The sequence below is a fragment of the Dermochelys coriacea genome, chromosome 2 (assembly GCF_009764565.3).
Source record: "Dermochelys coriacea isolate rDerCor1 chromosome 2, rDerCor1.pri.v4, whole genome shotgun sequence".
NCBI classification, from domain to species: Eukaryota; Metazoa; Chordata; order Testudines; family Dermochelyidae; genus Dermochelys; species Dermochelys coriacea.
This window is the reverse complement of record NC_050069.1, coordinates 97,851,498-97,875,859: the sequence shown is the minus strand read 5'-3', so window position 1 is coordinate 97,875,859 and position 24,362 is coordinate 97,851,498. Positions and strand designations below refer to the sequence as shown.

The window sequence follows — 24,362 nt, the reverse complement described above, 5'->3', positions numbered from 1 at the left end:
CTCTTTGTTACTGTACACTGACAAGTGAGGTTTTCATCCAATGGAACAAAAACAAATCCATGTATTAGTTTTCTCCTGATCTGTACAGTCTCAGCGGGGGAAGGGGGGGGGGAAACAGACCCACACCTGAATTTTTATGTTCCTCAGCTTTGCAAGGGAAAATTGGAACCATTGATGTTCATTCCAAGTGGGATTTTTACAAATCATTAGCATGCTTTTCTTGTAGTCAATTAGATTATGACAGAGGAACACAGCAGGGATGGCAGCAGCAACAGGTTACACAAACTTTGTTGAAAAACCTATGTAAATGGCAAAGATTGTTTTAGGCAAAGGGATTATAGCAATTATTTCTTCTAATTTAATTTTAAATATCTTACAGGGCAGCTGCTTTGGAGCATTCTTAACCAAAAGATCTGAAGCTAAGAAAGAGCTTTCATCCCTTAATTTGCCTCAGTGACATCCTAGTTTTACAAGAATTTAAGATGCCTGTTCATTAATTCCCACATGTGTTTTGAGGTTCAATAATAGACATTTGGTTTATATTTCAAAGAAGAGTAACTTGTTTTCATTGAGAACAACTTTTTTTAAGGGCTCTTGAAACAGTTATAAATTGTGGGTTTTGCCATTTCATTTAAGTAAAGTTGAAATGACGCAGAAGTGTGGTATTTATAGAGAGTTTTCATGATCTGAGACTGGTTTGGTTTGTATTATGGTTGTTTATTTTTAAAAAAAAACACTTTACCACAATCTTCTCCCTGACATACGGGATTCTGACAGTTATTAGAGAATTGAGTCCAACTTGCGCAAATCTTTCTTACTACCGAACAGTTGTCAAAACAACTACTTCTTTTTTGGACAATGTGCCTTCATGTATGGGGGTGCAGGTAGGCGTAAGCATGGATCTGTAAATCAGCAAAACCTTCCACCTGTGCTACACAGCAAAACCGTGTTTTCAGGAAAGAAGCATTACAGTAATTGAATGAGTCTTAAAAGAACCTTAATTCTCCAACCAACAACAAGCAACCTTTGATACTTGATTTACCTATAGAATTTCAGTTTCTCCATACATACATTTCACTATGGGCCAGATTGTGATATCCTTACTTATGCTGAACAGCACCTCACTTAATAATAATTATTTGTATTGCAGAACATACCCAGTCGTGGACTAGGACCCCATTCTGCTAGGTGCCGTACAAACACTAAAGAAAAAGATTGTCACTGCCCCAACATGATAACAACCTAAGTATAAGACAAGAGACAACTGATGGATATAGAGAGACATAGGAGCACAAGGAAATAATGAGATGATACTACTCAGCATGATAGCCAGTGGTCTCAGCAATTTACTTGTCATCAATTTCAAAAATTGCCTCTTATTTCAACAGGATGAGTAGTGGAATAAGGTACTATTTAATTTAGCTAAGGGGGAGCATAATTCAGCCTTATATTATTAAACAAGTAAAAAATGTTATTCAAGTATAGTACAAGACATTACCTAAAATTATTTTAGTAATTTAGAGTAGAATTGCCAGAAGAACTGTCCAACTGAACTTATATCAACAGTTAGTAGCAGCAAATAAATAAATAATGCATTGCACTTACAAAGTATCTTCTACACAGGCACAAAATACTTTACGAATTATGTGCCCATTAAATATTGTACTATATACCTAATGCACAAGTTTGAATTAAGCTCAAAGGGGATCCATCTCTTCCCCCAAGATCGCACAATGAGTCAGTGACAGTTGGGAATAGAATCTATGTCTGCTCAAACCTCTATATAATATTTTCTGACTATAAGGAAAGTACATTCTCTTGTTGGAATCGGATGAGATTCTGGTGTACATAAACAACATTCTAAGAGAATCCTCTGCCTGTTTGTTTTTTGCCAGCTCTGCAAAGGTCAAAGAATATTGCAGTTATGATGGCATACATAAGAAAACTCAACAATTTATTACATTTCAGGAAATTAAAAAGATAATGCTTCTTTTGCAAAGGCCAAGTGGGAGGCTGCTTTTGGGTAGATAAAGCAGATTTAAAGAACTTTAAGCAATAAACAGGATGGAACTGAGCAGAGACTTGTAATCCGTGTTCTGAAGTCCTACATACCCCTTTGTAGCGGGTAGCTGACATGTTGATTTCTACTGCTTTGGAGATTTGAAAGACTTCTGTTGGGATGCCAGATACCCAAAACCGCTTATGTTCACTATTCATAATCCCTAGCAGCGTGAGCTAACTGTAAAGATCTAAGCTACCACAAACAATGAAGTGATCCTTATACCTCACCCAACTGCAATAAAATTCACATATAGGGACAGGCAAGCTATCCTCCCAAATAAGTATCTGTGACAGAATGTACCCCTGTATTCACACCTTACACACTATTGTAATAATATTTGTACAAAGTAGGTCTTGTAAGGAATCATTTCAAAACTCATAATTTGCTGTTCAGTTTCATCTTGTTAAAATACACATGTGACAACATCATATGTGAAGTTATAAAACTTCCCTGTATGGTGTTATTAGCACATATTCCAAACCACAGCCCTACCCAAGCAGAAGCTGGAAAAGAGGTCTGTCCTAAACAATGGATCATGTGCTATGCTTCATTTGCATTTAAGATAATTCTTTCCTGAGTGTCTGGCTGATGCGTCTTGCCCATATGATCAGGGTTTAGCAGATCGCCATATTTGGGGTCGGGAAGGAATTTTCCTCCAGGGCAGATTGGCAGAGGCCCTGGGAGTTTTTCACCTTCCTCTGCAGCAAGGGGCATGGGTCACTTGCTGGAGAATTCTCTGCACCCTGAAGTCTTTAAACCATGATTTGAGGACTTCAAAAGCTCTGACATAGCTTTTATGGGGTTTATTACAGGAGTGGGTGGGTGAGACTCTGTGGCCTGCGATGTGCAGGAGGTCAGACTAGATGATCATAATGGTCCCTTCTGATCTTAAAGTCTATGACTCTAAGCAGTAAACAGTCATCAAGCAGGAAGGGGAGAGAAAAACAGCTCGAACAGGTGAGAAAAAGTAGCAGAGAACATCCTTCCACATAGACTTTTTGTCTCCTGGTATCCAGCTGCAAATGTTTTTCAAATGGGGAACTGAAACTATAAAAAGGAGGGACAAACTCTCCAAGGCCCTCCCCTCACAGACCATTGCATTTATGGCACCTGAAGCAACAAAAGAAGCATTAGTTGGATTCTGGGGGAAGGAGTCCTGAACTAAGAAGTTTGGTCAGTAAGACTGCTGAAAGCATGTGGCGAGAACTTTGCTTTGAATTTAACACAGTTTGTCGAGTTAGGTGCTCATTGTGTTTTATGTTTATTTTTCTTGCAACCATTTCTGATCTTTATGCCTCATTATGTGTATTCAGTTAACATCTCTCTCTTTATAATTAACAAAGTTCTTTCATTATTTAATCCAGTGTGTTTAAATTGACGTATTTGAGAAACTCCATTTGGGGTGGCAACTTGTATGCTTATTATTTCTATTAACAAAATAAGGGACTTTATCTAAACTTGCATTGTCCAGGAGAGGGCTGGGCAGTACAAGACATTCATTTCTGGGGGCAATTGTAAGACTGGTTGGGTGGTGGGATGTTGGGGCCAGCCTGCAAAATAACCAAGGCTGATGAAAGCCAAGATGTTGCCAAACACGTCATATATTTTTAATTATAAATTATCAAGACAGGTGTAAACACTGACATATTATGTGAAGATATTTTCCTGGCATTCCCATTAATTTTCTCCCCCAGTTTCAGTCAGTCAAGATGTGGCTGGAGCACACACACAGACATAGCTGGGAGTGACTTGCATGTTGATGCTGGAGGCTGATTGTGGGCAGTCCAGGCTGGAGGCTACAGCAGCAAAGCATTATGAAAGACACCCCTAGTTAAAGGGCAGGGGTGACACAGCTACTCATCAGTCTGGATTATACCCTGGGTACGTCACAGTGTCACAGATCATAAATTGTAACAGGGCCCCTCTTCCCCTGGCATTCCACAAGAGACCTTCCGTAAAATGCTCTCCTCCTGCCCTTTGTCCAGAGCTAGGGACTTAACTCTGAAAGGAAAAGGCATCCTGGCACCAGAATGCCTCTAAAGCAATTTAAATTAAGAACAGTTCCATGGGAGGGCTCTGAAAAGTGTGGTAGCCTTTGGGGAAAAGAAAAGCTGAATCCTGTCTCTCTCTCTAGCTATGGTGTATAACTAATTGTAAACAAAGGCTAGATTTATGGCATCCTTACTCATATTGGGAACTCCCATACTTCACAGTCCTATCTATTTCAATAGGTCTATATGTTGAGTATGGTGTTATTGTGGCACAAGCTTGCCAAAATTAGTAAGGAGTACTCTCAGAGTCACACAACAGATCATTTATTTTGCATTAGACTCATCACCACTGGATGATAAAAAAAATTAATTTGATGGAATTTTTCAGTCTGCATGACCTTATATGGCACTACATACAGCAGGGAAAATATGGGAGGAAAATTCTGAAAATATTAATTTAAATTTTGAAAGAAATTTCCTTTAATTGTGTTTGCTCCTCTTTTGTGTTTTCTTTCATGAATATTCTAGTAAATGAGTTTACGGGAAGGCATATTCACTGAAGCAGCAAAATCTTAACTGGATATTTCAGAATATAATCAAAAGCACAATTTCAAATTTGTAATCGTAAGATATGTGATTCTTAGAGTTACACTCCTCCAGTCAGGGAACACAAATATTTCATGTGAGCTGTGTGTGTCCAATAAAAACAATTTGAATATCAAATTATTGCAACAAAAGTTTTGCTGGTAATCAAAAATTTATAGAAATTATTCTGCCAATAATTCAGAACAAACAGATTTGAAAAAGTCATGATCTATTCATGGACAATTCACAAGCAGAAAGAGAACATGTCAATTTTTTAATTATGAATTATCAAGCCAGGTGTAAACACTGACATATTATGTCAAGATATTTTCCTGGCATTCCCATTAATTTTAGTCAGTCAATCATCCAGAACTAGTTTAATGGGGCAAATCACTTCTCCAAATATAGCCTAATAAACCCTGTTCCTTACAGGTAGTGCTATTTTTATGTGTTTCATTTCCACAAATTAACAAGTTGGCTTTTCACTCTATTACATGCTTTTGTTCTCTCTTGCAATTCAAAATGAAGAGAGTTTAGCAACCTGAACTCATTCCTTTCAATATTAAATATTATAAAGTCACAATAACGTTTGTAGTCATTGCTCCTCATTGGCACACAAGTCATCTGTGATCATAACAAATGACTTGAATCTAATCACCTGCCAGTCTGACTTGAGGTTATTGCAAATTCAGCGTGAAAGGTGTTGCATTGAGGTTGCTTGAAGAGAAGCAGAGGAGAGTATAACTGTCTTGTAAAACACAGTGCAGGTCCCTACTGCTGTAATGATCCCCTTCTCTATAATTGATAGACTGTGCTATGAAAAAGCCAGGGTTAAGCAATATTCTGCTTCAGCCTCTATCTGTGAGCCAACTCTATATTCCTTACCAACCCCTGAAATCAATGAGCGTTTTACGCAGTTTACCCAGGAAGAAATGCAGGATCAGGCCTTCTGAGAGAAAAAAAAAGTACAGTGAGCCACTGGTGACTGGAATTGAGGGAGAGGATGACTGGGGTATACAACAACCTTATCTTGTGGGTCGTCATCTGGGTGCGAACCCAGGTTCTTCAGACAGACCTTGGACCACTTGACTTAAAGGAGTAACTAGGTAAGCGAGTAGCAATAGCAGGTGATCGCCAGCCTTTAGCAGGCCAACCACCAGGAGAGGTGGAACAGACTGCCCTTGTGTGGTTTACTGAGCACTTCCCTCTTGTTCTACGTAGGATCATGTGAATAAATGATAAATTTATTTCCATGTCGCAAAGTGATACTTGCCCATGAAGAACTTACAAGAGGGCAGAATTTGCCATCCATTCAAATTCATTTAGGGACTGATCCAAAAAGTCTATTGACAACAACAGAAAAGACTCACATTGACTTCAGTGGGCGTTGGATCATTTCCTAACTTCATTCGCCTGACTGTTCATAGAAATAAGTGGGGTTCCATGGGTGTAACTGAGGGCAGAATTTGACTCTCTAAACAAAACACCATTAATTGATTTTACCTAAAATTGAATCCTTTGATTAATTAGAATCTAAGGAAACAGGATGTAATGCAACAGCTCCAAAGCCCTCAACTCACGGTCAGTCAGTACATGCACGTTGAAAAGGCAAATTCACGTTACAAATGAAACACAGGAATAATGTTTGGCTGGCTCTCTCCCTCTCTAACCTCCCAAGCTTTCTCTTTGCTCCAAAAGTAATACAACAACTCTTCTCTGTACATTACAGCTGACTGAAAAAAAAATCACCTTCTATTTCAATAGCCACAATGAAACAACAAATCTGACCAACTTTTCTTCATCCTACCCACATAGCCAAGCAGATGTGGTAGTAAACTTTTTCCTAAACCCAGCACTGAAAATGCTTGTGGATTGTGTGATATCTGTCTATATTCTAGATACCAGGTGCAGAGAGAAACTGCTTCCAAATTGTCATGGTACTAGATACTTGAAGCTTGAAGTTGTGGACAAACACTATCTGCTGATCCATCTGTGGTTTCTTCAGAGCTCATCGAAAGATCCTTTCGAAATCAGGAATGTGATACGAGTCACAGGTCTTTCTAAATCTTCCTTTCAAAGACATGCACAAAGCCACCAGCTGGGGAGGATCACTAAGTCTGTTGTGAATCTAAAATTCTCCATCAGCATATAATAATGAAATGTAGTTCCCTTTATGGCGTGTATCCATATAATTAAACACAATCGACAACGTCTGGCCGTCCTGTTCAGTCAATAATGTAAACTCCACATCTGTGGAAAATAGTGTCGGATTCTAGGCAAGCAAGTAGTTACTTATGTATCTAATTCATTAATAGATAGGGGTAGTTGGGCAATTCATACTTACATGGATGAGCGCTTACAAAAATAATCCTACTTAAATCAATAAAGTCTGGTCACAAAGTAAGTGCTCACCATGGTGAATAAGGGCTCCATAATCAAGCCAGACATGATGACTACAGCTGATCAGAAAACAGTATTTTCCATGAAAACTTTTGAAAGAAATGAAAAAGTGTCATGTTTTCCACAGGAGTTTTTTATTTTTTCAACCAAAAAAAAAAGAAAAAAAAAAAAAAAAAAAAAAAGAGATTAGGGTTTTATTTTAGAAAACCGAAAAACAGTATGTTTTCAAAAACCAAAAAGAAGATTTGGGGATTTTAGTTTTCCCATTAAACACCCAGAAAAAATATTTGGGGGGGAGGCCATTTTTCTTCAAAAAAATATTGATAGACATTTTTTAAAAACCAGCTCTAATAATTATCCTCATCCTGGTCTGTGCAAGAATAGATGGAAGACAGCGGCTACAGGAAGTGCAAAGTATTAGAACTAGGTGCCTTAAACCAAGTGATATATATTCCAACTTGCTATAATTTTGTGTATACAGAGTTAATTCATCATCAATTTTCTGAGCATAACTCATTGATGAACACATTCATTTTTCCCAAGTTAATACTAATCTTTTCAACAACAGCAAATGAGTTTACTGGTAGGAACATTTGTCAAAGCAGCAAACTAAAGAGAATATGAAAAAATATTCTGAAAGGCAAATTTGAATGAAGTATTTGAACCAGAAACCTAACTTTATTGAAAAAACATTTCAACTAAAATAAACACAATTTTTAAAAAACCTATCCCGATTTAAATGTCTCCTAAACTCATTCTGCACTGTAAACAAGTCAGTGACAAAACTTTTTAAAGAAATATTCCTAATCATTCATGATTCTGAGGTGTCCAGCGTGTGTAGGCTATTCATGGTCAGTCTAATTTAGATTGTAAACTAGTGAAAGAGATTATCTGAGTTCTGTACAGCACAGAATACACAGTTACTGCTTAAAGAAACAATAAAATATGCTAATAATTAGACATTACTGTTTCCCCCCCAAACCATGATATAACTTCTGAATCTATTTATTGTGGCTCCACAGGCAAATGCATCTGAAAGAATGGTTGCAGCTTTGCCTTGGAGTGGACAATGATTCTTTTCGTTGCACATCAAAAAGTACACAAAGACCTCCCTTATATGTTTCTTAATTGAAACAAACACTATGCTATTGTAATGCAGCACAAGAATTTGTTCCTTTTTGTCCTTCATTCTTTTCAACTCTATAACTGCTCTTTTCTATTTCACTTTCCGATCCAATGCAGTCACTGTGTAGTCATTTACACAAATGCAAAATGGCTGTAACTTGCTACTATATTTTTTTAATGTTTTTTTTACACCACAGATGAAAACAACTACACAAAGGTGTATGGCAAATGAGAATCAGGCCACTAAGCTTTAATTTACTCTTCAGTTGACTGTCAGTCTGCCACTGATTCTTGCTCAGACACTTGCCACTTTACAGTTTCTTCCATTCTGGTTAATTGTTTTCTCTGTTTTCTGTGACCTTTCCCCTCTTTTAGAGGATTAGTTTATTTGGATACATATTTAGTGATTTTAAATGAGGAAGGAACAAACTCTGAGACTAGCTGAAAGAAGGGCAGGTCACAAGCCCTGTAGCGCCAAACAAATGAACAAGACCACTTTAGATTTCAGCCATTAGGAGGTTGCACTGCTTTGATATACTGCTTTTCTGTAGCTGATATCTGAGATGATATAAGTGATGGTGGAACTTCTTAAAGGACTACTGAGAAAAAAATAAACTCATTATGTGATTGAATGAGTCTCCTTCAGCCTCTTCCCTAAAGCACTTACTAGTTGAAGAATACCATATTTAATTCAATGTGTTCATATTAATTGAGCTCCAATGACGGTGACTTTTTAAGGAAAGGCTAAATATACTCCTTGCTTTATTTTATCATGCATACCTTGTGCAAAATTCCTAGGGATGAGCTAGGTTGGAAGGATACACAAATACATTTTGATAATATAGGGACATAGCCACTCTGGCTGTAGTGGAGTTCATAGAATCATAGAATATCGGGGTTGGAAGGGACCGCAGGAAGTCATCTAGTCCAACCTCATGCTCAAAGCAGGACCAATCCCCATCTAAATCATCCCAGCCAGGGCTTTGTCAAGCCTGACCTTAAAAACCTCAAAGGAGTTATACCAATCTGTACTAACTTGTGATGTAAACATCAACACATAGGATCTCATTCAGTACATTGGAATCCTGTCTCTTCTTTACAATGAGGAAAGTACATCAAGATGGTCATAGAGCGGTAATACTAAGATTCTGAAGTAAAAATAGCCATAAGCTATAATGAAAAATAGAGAGAGAGTTTGGAAGAATACTTTTTCTTGAACAGTGCTCAAAGATATTTTTTTATGAGTGAGTTATTTCTAGTGCAAGATGAATAACTCTGGTGACTGACTTCTGGGTTTCCTACTTTTTCCCCAGAAAAGAAAGAGCAGCACCAAAATCTAGCTTCTAACACTGCTCTGGAAATGTGCCTCAACCTAAGGGTGAAGGATACTAGTTTAGACTCCATATCCAGTCAATTCCAAGAACCTCTGCTGATGGGAGTGCCAGCAATTGCCAATTTTAGTGATTTGTCATTTCCAGTGGGAACCAGACTTAGAATCAACCTCTTTTTTTTTTTTAAACTAGACCAATTAGAGTACATATGTTTTAATACTCCAACTACCAGAAAGGGAAAATTCTCTCTGTTTTAATGGCAAAAGAGCTATCACTCTTTACAGAGGCATTTCTAAGTCTACACTGCACACCAGTGGCAAGTAGCAAAAGATGCATATTTTTCTGTGGTTACAGTTTAATGCAAGATTGCTTAATAAATATTTTTTATTTAGCCTTCAGTCCACCAGAAAAGTACATCTATTAAAAATCTTCAGAGCACAGCATGTTTGCTATAAAATGTTCATTAGAACAATGCAACAGAGGCTTAATGCATACATATATGTTTTAAAAGGAATCTTGTGTGTGAAGAAATTAAATGCACAACAAGAACTGGGGAATGTAAAACCTTCACAACATCTTTCAGATATAAATCCCTGCTTAAAGACAACTGTCAAGTTGCTCTCAAACATTTACTGGATGTCCAAGGACCTAAATAGGCCAAATCAGATTCAACTTATATGTATGAGAGAACATATGACCACTTCAAAGTAAAAAATGAGCCAAATACGTATTTATGTATTATCTAATCCAGGGATCGGCAACCTTTGGCATGTGGCCTACCAGGGTAAGCCCCCTGCAGTTTGTCACAGCCAGCACATCCCTCAGCCCATGCCACTTCCTACAGCCCCCATTAGCCTGGAGCAGTGATCCATGGCCAGTGGGAGCTGTGATCAGCCAAACCCGCGAACGCAGAAGATAAACAAACTGGCCCGGCCCACCAGGGGCCTTACCTGGCGGGCCACATGCCAAAGGTTGCCGATCCCTGATCTAATCAAAGCCATACCTCTCCAAGTTGGATCTCACAGAGTCATTAAGTATCACTTTCCAGTGACTAACAGGATAACTACCCTGTTCTCCAAGTAGTTTAGCTGAGTCCAGCAATCCACCATATCAGTGGCTACTGAAAAAAAATAATGGCAGAAAAGATATGAACTAAATGAAGGGCTCCTAGGAATTTGCTCTGGTGTTCATCACCATAGTCTCTATTCTGATAAGGCAATATAAATCATATGGTACACTGATCTAACCTCTTGCCCTTTCCCACCCCCAAGGATCCCAAAGAAATATTACAATTCTTCCCACTTCACAAGCATGGAAACGAAGGTGTGAAGGGGTGTCCAATCCACACAAGGCAGAGAGCAGGTTACAACAATTAACCTGATAGGCTGTACTGTGGGAGAGCCAGGGCCTGAAAGGCTAATCGATGATGAAGCCCAGCTGCGCAGGGACAGGCTGAACCTGTATAAAGCCAGAAAGCTGAGAACAGAAGAGATCTACTGGAACAAGAGCTTGAGATGAATGGCTGGGTTGGCTGCTAACAAAGGACTCATTAGGCTACTGGCTGACTGTGCTGTGGCTGGCAGAGGCTTTGGCTGTCAGGATAGGCAGAGTGAGATGGAACAGCCAACAAATGAAACTGAATCCAGGCTAGCCAGTGAAGAAAGGGAAAAACACAGAGAAAGACTGGATGTAAACAAAGAAGAAACAAAAAGGGTTAGATTGTCTAGAACCAGAAGAAGGGCCAGCAAATAGGAGGGCAGGAAGGGGAAATGGAGAAAATTACGTAATAGTAAAATCCCTTGTTAAGGGAACAAAGATACTTGATATTTGATCCCCTGAGATTTGCAGAGTGAATCAAAAAATGTGTGGGAGCTCCTTAAGAGAAGCATGCTAGCTGAGGTAAAATAAAAAAAAGCTGTTAGCTACCTAAATTCCTCATAGAAACAAAAAGAATATTACGTGATATGCCTGATGAAATGTCAGAAGAAGAAATAAACCAGTGAATAGGTAAAGATCAGGTAATAATGGCTAAGAGGCTAATGAGCAGAAGGGGAGGCGATAGTAAAACCCCGACAGCTGGGCTGGTCACATTTAAGGAAAGAATGCTACCAGATACAGTAACTTTAGGATATCAAATATTATGCACTATGCCCTATATTCCTTCTCCTGTGAAAAGCTACGGGTGTCAAAGATTTGGTCATGTAGAAAATAACTGCAAAGAGAAAATATAATGCTGTAAGTGTGGAGATGAACGATGATTGTGAGGAAGGGACAGAACAAAAATGTTTTAATTGTGGAGGAAAACAGCTCAGCATATAAAGATGCACTGAGGCAAAGCAAGCTAGAGAAATAAACCAAAATTACTAATATCTTAAGCAGAAGCTGCTATGAGAGCTCTAAAAGAGGAAAAGAAAAAACCTGATATAGAGAAAGGGAATAGCCAGCAACAGAATAATGGGAAGGAAGTTACATTGGGGTAAAAGGAGATGACATGCTACTTATAGAACAGAGATTCATTGTGTTTATTATTGAAGTAATGAACTGTACATCTCAAACAGGAAAGAAAACAGAGAAAATAAGAATTATAATAAAAGTACCTATGAGCTAGCAATCTATCAGTGCAATGACTTCATGCTTTCTTAAGCGAAGGAAATATTGAAGATTAAAAGAATTTTAACCTATTTCAGCTGGAATGCCCAGAACGTAAGGAATTAAAGAAAAATATTTTTGATATGAAAAGAAATCCTGATGCATAGGCATACAGGGGACTTGGTGAATAGAAAAAGTAGGCTATGAATTCCCTGGATGTGGTATATATAGACATGATAGAAAAATAGGAAAAGGTGGGAGACTTCTGCACCTTCATTAAGGAAAACCTGAATTACCTTGAAGTAGAGGTTAAAAAGATAATATGGAGTATAATATTATAATAAATACCAATAGAAAACCATTCAGTATTTCTAAGACTTTATAAGGTCTAAAACCCATGCAGGAAACTAGAGGCTATGGGCCTAAAAGAATTAATTGCACATGTCATATCATTATCTGTGGTGATCTGAATAGTCACAATAGACTGTGGGGAAGAAAAATGATAAAAATGGAAAATGTTTAAAGCAATTTTTTGAAGACAATAATTCAGTAATTTTAAATGGAGCACCTACCAAGTTAAATACAGCTGCTGAAAGCTTCTCATGTAGGGCTGCCAATTTTTATGATTGCAGAAAACCAAACACCCTTGCCTTGCCGTGCCCCTTCTTCAAGGCCCCGACCCGCTCACTCCATTCCCCACTCCCCCTATTGCTCACTCTTCCCCACCATAGCTCATTTTCACTAGGCTGGGGCACGGGGTTGGGGTGCCAGAGGGCTGAGGGCTCCAGCTGGGGTTGCAGGCTCTGGAGTGGGGCAGGGGATGAGGGGTTTGGGATGTGGCAGGGGGCTCAGGGCTGGGCCAGGCTGTTAGGGTGCAGGGAAGATGAGGGCTCTGGCTGGGGGTGCAAGCTCTGGGGTGGGGCAGGGGATGAGGTGTTTGGGGTGCAGGAGAGGGCTCTGGGATGGGGACAAGGGGTTCGGAGTATGAGAGGAGACTCCAGACTAGAGCAGAGGGTTGGGGTGTGGGAGGGAGGGAAGGCTCCGGCTGGGGGTGTGGGCTCTGGGGTGAGGCCAGAAATGAGGATTTCAGGATGCAGGAGAGGGCTCTGGGTTGGGGCAGGGGGTGAGGGCTCCATCTGGGGTGGCATGCTCAGGTGGGGCCAGGGATGAGGAGTTCCTGGTGTGGCAGGGGGCTCCAGACATGGCAGGGGGTTCGGTGCGGGCAGGTAAGGGCTCTGGCTGGGGATGAAGATTTCAGGGTGCAGGAGGGGGCTCCATCTGAGGCTGAGGGATTCGGAGTGTGGGAGGAGGTGCAGGCTCTGAGAGGGAGTTGGGGTGTGGGAGAGGGCTCAGGGCTGGACCAGTGAGTTGGGGTGTGTGAGGGGGTTCGGGGTGTAGGCTATGGTCAGTACTTACCTCAGGTAACATGTCCAGCTCCTAGGTGGAGAGTCCAGGGGGGTCAACTCACTGCCCTTGCCTGCAAGCACCACCCCGGCAGTTCCCATTGGCCAGGAACCCGCGGGAGCCAGTGCTCGGGGTGGGGGCAGCATGCGGAGACTGTTTGGCCGCTCCTGTGCCTAGGGTTCACAGGTACATGCCAGTTACTTCCAGGAGCCACATGAAGCCAGGGCAGACAGGGAGCCTGCCTTAGCCCCGCTGTACCACCAACCTGACTTTTAATGGCGCGACTGACCGAAGCCGCCAGGGTCCCTTTTCAACCGGGCATTCCGGTCAAACACCAGACTCCTGGCAACCCTATTCTCATGCCTGGATCTGGGAATTGCTTTTAGCACCATAGCAAGTAAATGCAGCTGGGAAACTGGTAGAGAGAAAGGACTGGGTAGAGACCACTTCCCAACATTAATTACATATTAAGGAAAAGGGAACATTGAAGACAAGGATAATATCTCCACTTAGAATCTTAAAAAAAAAGGCAAATGGAAAACTCTTCAGAAACAAAAGTGGGGAATATGTGATTGAGCAAAGTATTAAAATGAAGATATTGAGGAATTCTGTAGTGATGTTACTAAGGGTGATCTAAAGACAACCAGCCTAGCTATTCCTAGGATATGAACACTAGTTAAAGATAGGAAAAGTGTTCCATGGTGGAACAAGGAACGTAAAATGGTAATTAGGAAAAGGAATAAGGCATATAGAAAAGCAAAAAATTCCTTCAACACTGAAGACTTAATCAAATATATTAAAAAAAAAAAAGCAAGGCAGGTGCATAAAGGGCTCTAAAAAGGGCAAAAAGAGAAAGCCGGGAACAGACTGCAGAAAAGTAAATAAAAATACCAATGCAGCAGAGGTATATAAACAAATTAGGAAAATGAATGAAATAAAGAGTAAGAGCAACAATTGCAGGGCATGAAGTAATAAGCTCCAACAAAGAAAAAGTGTAAATTCTGGCCATGTGTTTTAAAAAGTAAGAGGAGGATAAGAGGACAAATTAGGGAGAGGAAAAGAACATTCTTTAAGGGTAACTGTGAGGCTGAAGAGACGGAAGGAGGATATGGATATTATTTTAAATGAAAACTTTAGTAGGAGAGAACTCCAAACAATGGTAATAAGCAGCAAAAGCACTGTACCAGGAAATGACAAAATAAGCTTTGCTAAGTGAAGGAAGCTTGAGGTGCTACTAAAATTATATAACAACATATTGAAAAATGGTGAAATATCTAAGGACCATAACCACACAATTATTGTCCAGTGAGGAAGTCAGGTAAGTTGTGCTCAAGACTCGACACAAAGATCCATTGCCTCACAGCCTGTTGAAGTAAAACAATAGAAAGAATGGTAATGGAGAGATTAGTGGTACAAACACCCAGAGAGAAATAAATTCATAAATGGAATGCAAAGTGGGTTCAGAAGAGGTAGGAGTGAGATTGACCACACTATCAGGTTAGAGACAGAACCACAAAAAAAAACTGAGAACCAAAGAATTCACAACAACTACTTTCCTGGACATAGAGAAAGCTTATGCTGTGTTATGGAGAGAGGGATTACTTCATAAAGGGGCTTCCATGGATGTTATGGGGAAAATGTACAGATGGATAAGTGACTTCTTAAACAAAAGACCTACACAAGTCTGAATAGGGAAAGCTTTTTCCAACATATATTCAGTTGGAAATGGATTTCCACAGGAGAATAGAATTAGCCCAACCCTCTTTAACATCATGATAAATGACCTCCCTAAGGAGCCGAGTACAGGAATGGGGATCATGTTATTTGCTGACAACTGTGTCATATGTATGGCTATATTTTAGTCACAGGTATTTTTAGTAAAAGTCACGGACAGGTCACGGGCAATAAACAAAAAAATCATGGCCTGTGACCTGTCTATGACTTTTACTATATACCCCTGACTAAAACTTTGTGGTGGGGGGGACAAGATTCAGAGGGACAGCCCTGTGGGTGCCATGGGTGGCAGCCTAGAGGACGCTGTGGGTGCTCGCGGGGGGGTTGCAGCTGAGGGGGTGTCGTGGGTGCTCAGAGGGAGGGGCATCATGGCTGGGGGAGTAGAGGTTCTCAAGGCTGGGGCAAGTTCCCTACCCAGCTCCTGGGAAGTGGCAACCTCCAGCTCCTAGCTCCACATGCTGCCTCTGCTCTGCTCCAAGACCTGGTTCTGCAGCTCCCATTGGCTGGGAACCGCAGCCAATGGGAGCTCAGGGGTAGTGCCTGCAGGCAGAGGCAGCATGTGGAGCTAGGTACTGAGGAAGGGGAGTTCCTTTGACCCCCCAGGTAAGCACTGCCCCGCACAACCAAATACCTGCTGCTGGAGAAGCAGGGGCGAGACTGGTCATATGGACCAAAAGCAGAAACCTTCAAAGAGCTGCCAAAAGAATCAATAATGCACTTAAGTGTATAAGGGAAAACTGGTGAAGGTTCCAATTTTCCTTAAGCAAAATTAAGGGAGTGAGCTTCACAGAAAGGAAAATCTAAAAAGTTGTAAATTTAAACCGATAATGAACAGCTAAATATAGTAAAAAATTAAAAATTCTTAGTTGTGATATTTGATAAGTTCACTTAGAGGGACCATATTGAAAATATTAAAGAAAAGTGAAAATGCAGAATTAACTTACTGAAAAGGATCTCTGAAACATTCTGAGGAGCAGATAAGAAAATGATCACAATATTATATAAAGCTTTAATTAGATCAATTATTGAGTATAGATGCCAGGTCTTTGGATCATCAGTGGAAGGAATCCGAGAAAACTAGACTATATCAAACACAGGCACTGCATATCACACATGATGCCTTCATTACTATACCTCTTCATGTACTATAAACAGCAGCCAGTGAAATGCCTATCACTCTTAGAATGAAGCTCCTAGACTTAAACTTTTGGGCCAAAGTACTACGTAGTAGCAAAGATAACACAAGGCTAATAAATAATGATCATTGGGAATTAAGTGGAGGACAAGAAACCCTCAAAATTCCCCAAGTGAGTAGGCTACAGAAGTGGATAAAGGATCTTAACGAAAAGAGGATTAAAAGAGACCAAAATTTATAGTTATGTGAAAATACTCACAGGAAACTTTCCCCCCTGAGATAGACATGGAATTATATAGTGAAATACATAAAGGGAGAAGACTGATAAATATACAAAATATAGCAAATCCATATATTGGTGACAAGTGGGGACAGTATTGCCAAATATATACAGATCCAATGAGGAAAATACAGGATAAATGGGAAAAGCTTTCTGTGTGCCTCACTCAGACTCAAGAAAACTGTAATGCTTACTAACTTTGTATCATGACAGGTTTCAGAGTAGCAGCCATGTTAGTCTGTATTCGCAAAAAGAAAAGGAGTACTTGTGGCACCTTAGAGACTAACAAATTTATTTGAGCATAAGCTTTCGTGAGCTACAGGATGCAAGGTTTTCCTCCCCCCCCCCCATCCCGCTGGTGATGTCTCATCTTAAGTGATCACTCTCCTACAGTGTGAATGATAAAACCCATTGTTTCATGTTCTCTCTGTGTGTGTGTGTGTGTGTGTGTGTGTGTGTGTATGTGTATATATATATATATATATATATATATATATATAAGTCTCCCCACTGTATTTTCCACCAAATGCATCCGATGAAGTGAGCTGTAGCTCACGAAAGCTTATGCTCAAATAAATTTGTTAGTCTCTAAGGTGTCACAAATGCTCCTTTTCTTTTTGCGAATACAGACTAACACGGCTGCTACTCTGAAACAGGGATTATACTAGCACTAAATTGGACTTCAGATGTGTGGCCAGCTGCTGTAGCCAACCTGTCTAGGGTTGGGTTTATCAGGGCCACAGGCAATTTTACAGTGATAAGTCTGCTAGCAGAAATGGCAATATCTTTAATGAAATATTACTGCTAATAACTGAACTGTCACCATTGAATATAACCACAGTAATAGCCTGATCCCAGCACATATAGGGATAGCCGGCAACAAATTGGCTGACAAATACGCAAAAAAGTGCTATTAATCATGAACCTAGGAATTCCCTTAAGCAAACAAGAATTTAAACACCTAATCAAAAATGAGCTAAGGAAGGAATGGCAAGAACAGTTAGCAAGTGAAACAAATGGGAAAAAATTCTGAGTCGTATGCCTTATAGTTGACAATGTTGACATAATCCAAGGCCCGGGGAGGAGAAGCAAAGTGGCTCTATTTAGAATTATAACAGGGCATTGTAGATTAAACAGTAATTTATTTCTAACAACACATCAAAAAAAAAAACCCTAGGAAAACAGGGCCCATTTAGAAAAAGCTCTTCTGCAATTCTCTAAGAATATGGGGAAAGGTGCAAGACTCTAAATCATGAAAAAGATACTAAGTACAATGCATGGCAGTCATAGACTCAGGAAGTGAATCTGAAGAAGAAGAAGAAAAGGGCTTTGGGGGAAGTAGTCCACAGTCACGCCCTGGGAGAAGGGAGGTGTGTTTGGGGTTACAGAGTCAGAAACCAAAGAAAGACGTAATGTACAGTTACCCCCAGGATAAGGGAGTTTAGGCTGGTAAATATAGATGCCGTACCAGGAGATAGAGAAGGGAAGTAGGAAGGAGTCAAGAGAAATAGCAACAGAGGCTGGGAGGAAGCAGATCTTTGCTAGACAAAGAATCCTTGGGCTGGAACCTGGAGTGGGCAGGCCCAGTTTCCCAGCTGCTGAGGAAGTGGCATAGGACCTGGCCTTGGATCAGAAGACTGTCTGGAATGGCATACAGAAAGCTAACCCAGTGGGACTTTGATAAGGGGAGGTCTATACAATGACCTGGCTGGAAGGCCGAGGGAGCACTGCAAGTCCTGAGACCAATCTGTCTGAAGGGGAGGCATCAGACCCGAGTGGAATAAATCCCCAGACTCAGCCACAAGGAGATGCCCAATGGTAAGTGAACCCCGTGACACAAGGCACAGCGATATAAAATGACTTGTACAATTTCACATTGTGGGTTGGAGGCAGATTTAGGTGTCGAACTCAGGCCTCTTAACTGCCAGTTCCCTACTCTAACAACTATATATACACACTATCTCTCTTGCTTATGACTCTGAACAGAATACATTTAATGGTGTGTCCACACACACTGGAACCTGGGATAGCATCATTGTGTACATATCGTCACTTTTTCTAGTATTTTTTTCTAGTTAGAAACTAGTTTATAGTTTCCAAATACATTTGGGGTGAGTGAAGTCTTAAAAATACCCAAAGATTTTCCTCTCTATTTGTAGGTTGTGGTCATATGCTTCTTTCTAAGACAGAGTGCTGCTTTTGCTGCACCACTGCTGTATTCTAGTATGGCAATTCTGAAGTTTCTGAACTCCTTTACTTAATACCTCTTAGCTCATCAAACCTGACAAAAATCTTGTACTTCCAAAAAACTAGCAGAACAAATCACATTGCTACTAATTGCTATCTTCAGAGGCATTGACACTGAAAAACTAGGATCGTCCACTGTTCTGAAGAAGGTGGTCAGGCTGTTTGGCAAGAGAAATAAGATTGTTACTTCTGTGAAATATCTCCACGTGATCACTTAGATCAGAACCATTATACTCTCAGAGTAAAGGGTACATAGAGTTCATTACTCTAGAATTATCCTTGAAAAGGCTGTGCTTGAGTCTAAGAGTGTTAGCATTTCTCCAAATCCTGCATGATATAATGGGCAACATTGATTATATATGGTTAGCTGAAGGGAATTTGTTTTATCCCCAGTGTTGAACTCTGCACTATAATGAATGATCCTGTAATCCCCATAATGACAATAGCTACCCTGCAGATAGCCAAGACCAGTGAGAAGACTGGATTCAACATGTGTCTCCCTTCATGCATAGTTGCATTAACATTGCTGGTCCAGGTGCAGCAAATCTATGAGCTGGTGGATCCGTAATGCAGATAGATAAGAACCTCTCAACATACCTTTAGTATATCAGAAGGATACTAAAGACCTTTTCTGTTTTACCCAGAAAAGTTGTTTTATCCATGAGACTTAGAACTATATTTTTAAGCTTCTATCTACAAGACTATCTACAACAGACAACCACTCCAGATCACTTGAGGATTATGGGATCTCACACTCTTGAACAGCTCCATCATTCCAGAGGGACTAGATGGTAGACACTAGCCAGACTGGGCTCTTCCAAAGTATCAGTTACTAAAGCAACCATGACATTGTTAACGTGTTTACAATACTTGTGAACACATGCCTTATCTACCAAAAATATGACACTTAAGTTACTTACTTCAAACAAAAGTAAGTTCAAACAGACTTCAAACAAAGAGATGACACATTTTTAAACCATTTCAGAAACAATAGGAAATCAACAAAGAAAATGTAGTCCAACTACAGTCAAACACAAAATACAAAAAGCTAGAAACAAAAATGCATGGTTACATTCACTTCCTTACAGCTAGCAAAAATTCAGCTTTGTAATGTAGTCTGAAAATAGAGTATATATATGGATAAAATGATGGTGTCAGTTCAAAAATCCCTTTTATAAGTAATATTTAAACAAGTATTTTGCAAGCTAAGTATACCTCTACCACAATATAACGCAACCCGATATAACATGAATTTGGCTATAACGCAGTAAAGCAGCGTTCTGTGGGGCGGGGCTGCGCGCTCCAGCAGATCAGCCTGTCAGCATGTCTGGCTCTGACACGCTGCTCTAAGCAGCGTGTTAAGGGTGCCAGGCCGGGGCCGAGGGGTTGGATAAGGGGCAGAGGGTCTCGGTAGGTGGTCAGGGAGCAGGGGGGGTTGGATGGTTTGGAGGTTCTGGGGGCGGGGGTGTGGATAGGAATCAGGGGACAGGGAACTGGGGCATTGGATAGGGTGTGGGAGTCCTAGGAGGCCGGTCAGGGGGCGGGGGTGTGGCTAGGGGTTGGGGCAGTCAGAGGACAGGGAGGGGTGGGCACTGGATGGATCAGGAGTTCCGAGGTGTCAGTCAGGGAGTGGGAAGTGATTATTAATAAAGGAAATGCTTGAGGCCAAAGCAAGTTCGATATAACGCGGTTTCACCTATAATTCGGTAAGTTTTTTTGGCTCCCGAGGACCGCATTATATCAGGGTACAGGTGTAGTATGACTCAACCTGGGTTAACTATTTATTGAGATCTCGTGTGATGTAGATTTTTTTTAATTAAACAAGAAATTTCAAGGACAGTTAGTATATTGTTTACTGAACTGATAGAAATCCAGCAATTTGTCTTTGAAACACTGATATCTAAGTTTTATTTAAAACAAAAAATTTGGCAGCTCTAGCTGAAATGTAGCTGAAGTTCAATATCTAAGAAGCTGCATTTTTACTGATGCCCTATTCTATAGCTATGATATCATATCTATTTGGGGAAAAGAGATCATAGATATATTTTTCCATTTTTTTCCATTATGACAATTTTTCAAGAGAGGTAAGCTTTGTGATCAAGAAGCTTGTAAGAGTAACTGAATATTTGTTTCTTAACACTAACATATAACATTCACCCACACACAAGATTTGTGCATTTTAAAATATGGAGGATTTTCATTTACAAAATAGATACATGGTGGTAATTTCATTCACTTTAATCAGATTTACTAAAACCAGTGTTTTCCCCTGTAATTTTGAAAACTAAATAAATCACAGACCTACAAAACTCCCAAGATATGCAGAATACCAAAATGTTACTTTCTGTTCACAGTTAAATACAAATATTTTCAGTGTATGTGTTTGTTCAATATTATGTATTGCATCAAAATCAATCTCATGTTAAAATTAGTTTTTTCTTTTCAACATGTATCCAACTAAGAATTCAAAGATGATTTGCAGTTGGAAATTGCGTGATAATTGTCTCTTATCCATATATCAAAGTAACAATTTTGATTGCTCCCTTCCCCCCAGCAGTGACAAATATGTTTGATCAAAACCTCAGGGCAAAATAATTTACCAAAACATCCGCTTCATATTTTAAATCACAGAGATATAATAGACTAGTTGAATAATTTGCATTTAATTAGGAGGGATTTTCCTACTTAACAACTAAGGAGAGTAAAAGAAACCAAAATCTAAAGGAAGCTAAGATAACAAACAAGAGAAGATCCAGGACAACAAAGTAAAATGTGTAAAAACATTGCTACAGTGCATTCCCTGCTGAGTTTATATATATATGCTCATTTTTAAAAAATGTAATCTAAGTAATAGCAATTGACTAAGCCTCCTGTGGAAGGGGGATCAATCTAAGTTACACAACTTCAGCTACGTTATTCACGTAGCTGAAGTCAACGTGCTTAGATCGACTTACCGTGGTGTCTCCACTGCGGTGAGTCGACTGCTGCTGCTCCTCCGTCGACTCTGCCTGTGCCTCTCGCGGCGCTGGAGTACAGAAGTTGACAGGAGGGTGCTCGGGGTCGTTTTATCGCATCTAGACTAGACACGATAAATCAATCCCCGCTGGATCGATCCCTGCCTGCCGATCCAGTGGGTAGTGAAGACATACCCTCAATTTAAGTGTTTGAGGATCACTGTAATTGAATTAAAAAAAAACCTAAAAATTCTTGGTGTCTTGTGCTCAATAGAGGCAAAGAAAGTGTAAATGCTTTAACCATATATTCTAAACCTAGGTGCCTAAAGTTACAGTAGACTCTTATATACCAATGTTTTGACACCTAAATAGAAGTGACCCGATTTTCAGAAGTACCCACAAATTTCAATGAATTTTATGTGAGTTATCATGACTCAGAGTTATCAGGACTCAGCAACTTTTTTTAAAAAAAGCAGTTTCCATTTAGGTCATAATACATGCATGGTTTGCAACATTTTGTCCAAATGAAACTACTATATAATATGCTTGTATGATGTAATTTGGCTCAGTAGTTTGGTCAGTCTCTGCACATGGGCTCTGAATGAGGGTGAGAATGGTGACAGACATTTTCTGTCAAATACAGAAAATATTGTTTCCTTTAGGGCAAGCATCTACTACAGTCCAGAATTACTTGTTTATCAGTTTCACAGACTCATCTTTCTGTTCTGTTTTTAGTTAGTCAGAGGAAAAAAAACCTTGTTTTGCTCTCTGTTCCCCAGCCGTAGTATTTTTTTTTTTTTCTACCAACACACCTGTTTCAGGCTCTCCAGCTTGGACTGTTGCATTTCTTCATATTTCCATTTCCACTGAGAGAGATCAGAGTGCAGCTTCTCGACTTCTTTTTCCAGGGAAAAATGCATTCTATAAAAATGTTTTAATAATCATCATTAAAAAAATCTTTAAGATAAAGCTGATTCTGAATATCTTTTGTACTGTTTTTAAACAGTCTTGCTTTTCTAGATTTGAGCATAATATTTTGTTTTTGTTTTTTAAATTACATGTTTCTATTACTTTTATGATATTCAAAGGATTAGCCAAAGAGATTCACCAAAGTGAGGAAAAGGAACCCAAACAATCTAACATTGTGAAATATGCATGAAATGCTATGCTAAACCAAAGGCCACTTGGAAATGACTTCAACCAGATTAAATTGACCCAATATACCATGGTAAAGACCATCAGAGAAAAGGTACTGAATGGGTGCAATATCTGAACAACAGACTAGAGTGTAAAGAAAGGGGAAAGGCCAATTTTATCTTTCATTAGATTATCTTAATCATGCTTAATCAAGTTTTCACTTTTTCCTGCTCCAGGCTGCTTTCCCACTCCATGCAGGGATCTACTTTATTTGAGCTTTGTTTTACCTTTTACCACATTCATCTTCCCTGGGCTTTTAGTATACATTGTTTATAAATAATTATACTTTTTTTTTTGAATAGTTCTATCTCAGTTCCCTCTTTATTCTGAGTTTCCTAGTGCTAGGTCCTTCACTGAAGTCAGTGCAGTTCATTTTCAACACCTGGAAAAAAGTCCACAATGCTGGAAAAAAAAAAAAAAAAGGTTGATATACCACCATTTCTAGATGGTGTGAGCACTCCTTTTTTTAGTCTTCTGTGAAAAATGAAAATCCTTGAACTTTTACTTCCTGGAAAGGCATATCCTGTTTCCTCTAGGCCTGGTAGGCAAGCAGCATTAAAATTTCACTGCTTATTCCCTAAGTACTCCATCAATAGAAAACTCTAAATGGAGGTATGAATCAGTACATCAGCAGCTACTCATGCTTCTCTCCCAGCCACAAGTACTCTTCTTTCAAACTTTGCCAGCCTCCTACAGCTCTCACAGATTGCAGAAAGTTGTGATCTGTTTGCACTGTCTCCTAATTTCAGGGACTAGGCTGACCGAAGCATGATAATATGCTTTTGCAAGCATGATGGTTTGCGATATTTCAATCAGATGAGTGCACTTTTTCTCTGGTTCCCGTACTCTGTAAGCCATAAAATAATTTTATTTGAATAGAGCTCTCAGGATTGCAATTTGAACACTTGGCTTTTTTTTTTTTTTTTAAGATTTGTTTCTTTCTGACCTTTACATTGGGTAGTTTGTAATGAAATTTTCAAAGACCATATTCACTGTGTCTAAGTACAGTTAGAGGAGTATTGGAAGGGGACATACACATAACATATGCACAGTACTGAATGGAAACCATAAATGTTCTAATTTAGACATTAATAACCCAAATGAAATGCTTTCAAATTTTTTTTGTATTCTCTAGCCATTTAAAATATTATTTGCTCCTGAAGGAAACTGCTAGAAATATTTTGGAAATGAGGATGTGTTGATCTCAGAAGGACTTTACATCTTCGTGAAGATGACATCTTTTAACATTTACTTGCCTCTATCAAGATACTTGGGTATGAAGCTCTATTTACTCCTACAACCAAGACAATATCTATGAAAATATTAAG

General features: G+C 39.5%; 1 protein-coding gene across 1 annotated transcript in view; it reads right to left on the bottom strand.

Moving 5' to 3' along the window:
* The window catches only part of CCDC102B (coiled-coil domain containing 102B), a 371,099-nt gene that overhangs the window by 282,705 nt on the left and 64,032 nt on the right, over nt 1-24,362 (bottom strand). The window contains exon 4 of the mRNA XM_038388290.2: nt 22,650-22,758. Within this exon, the coding sequence (XP_038244218.2) occupies nt 22,650-22,758 (109 nt within the window). The remainder of the gene's footprint in view (nt 1-22,649; nt 22,759-24,362) is intronic.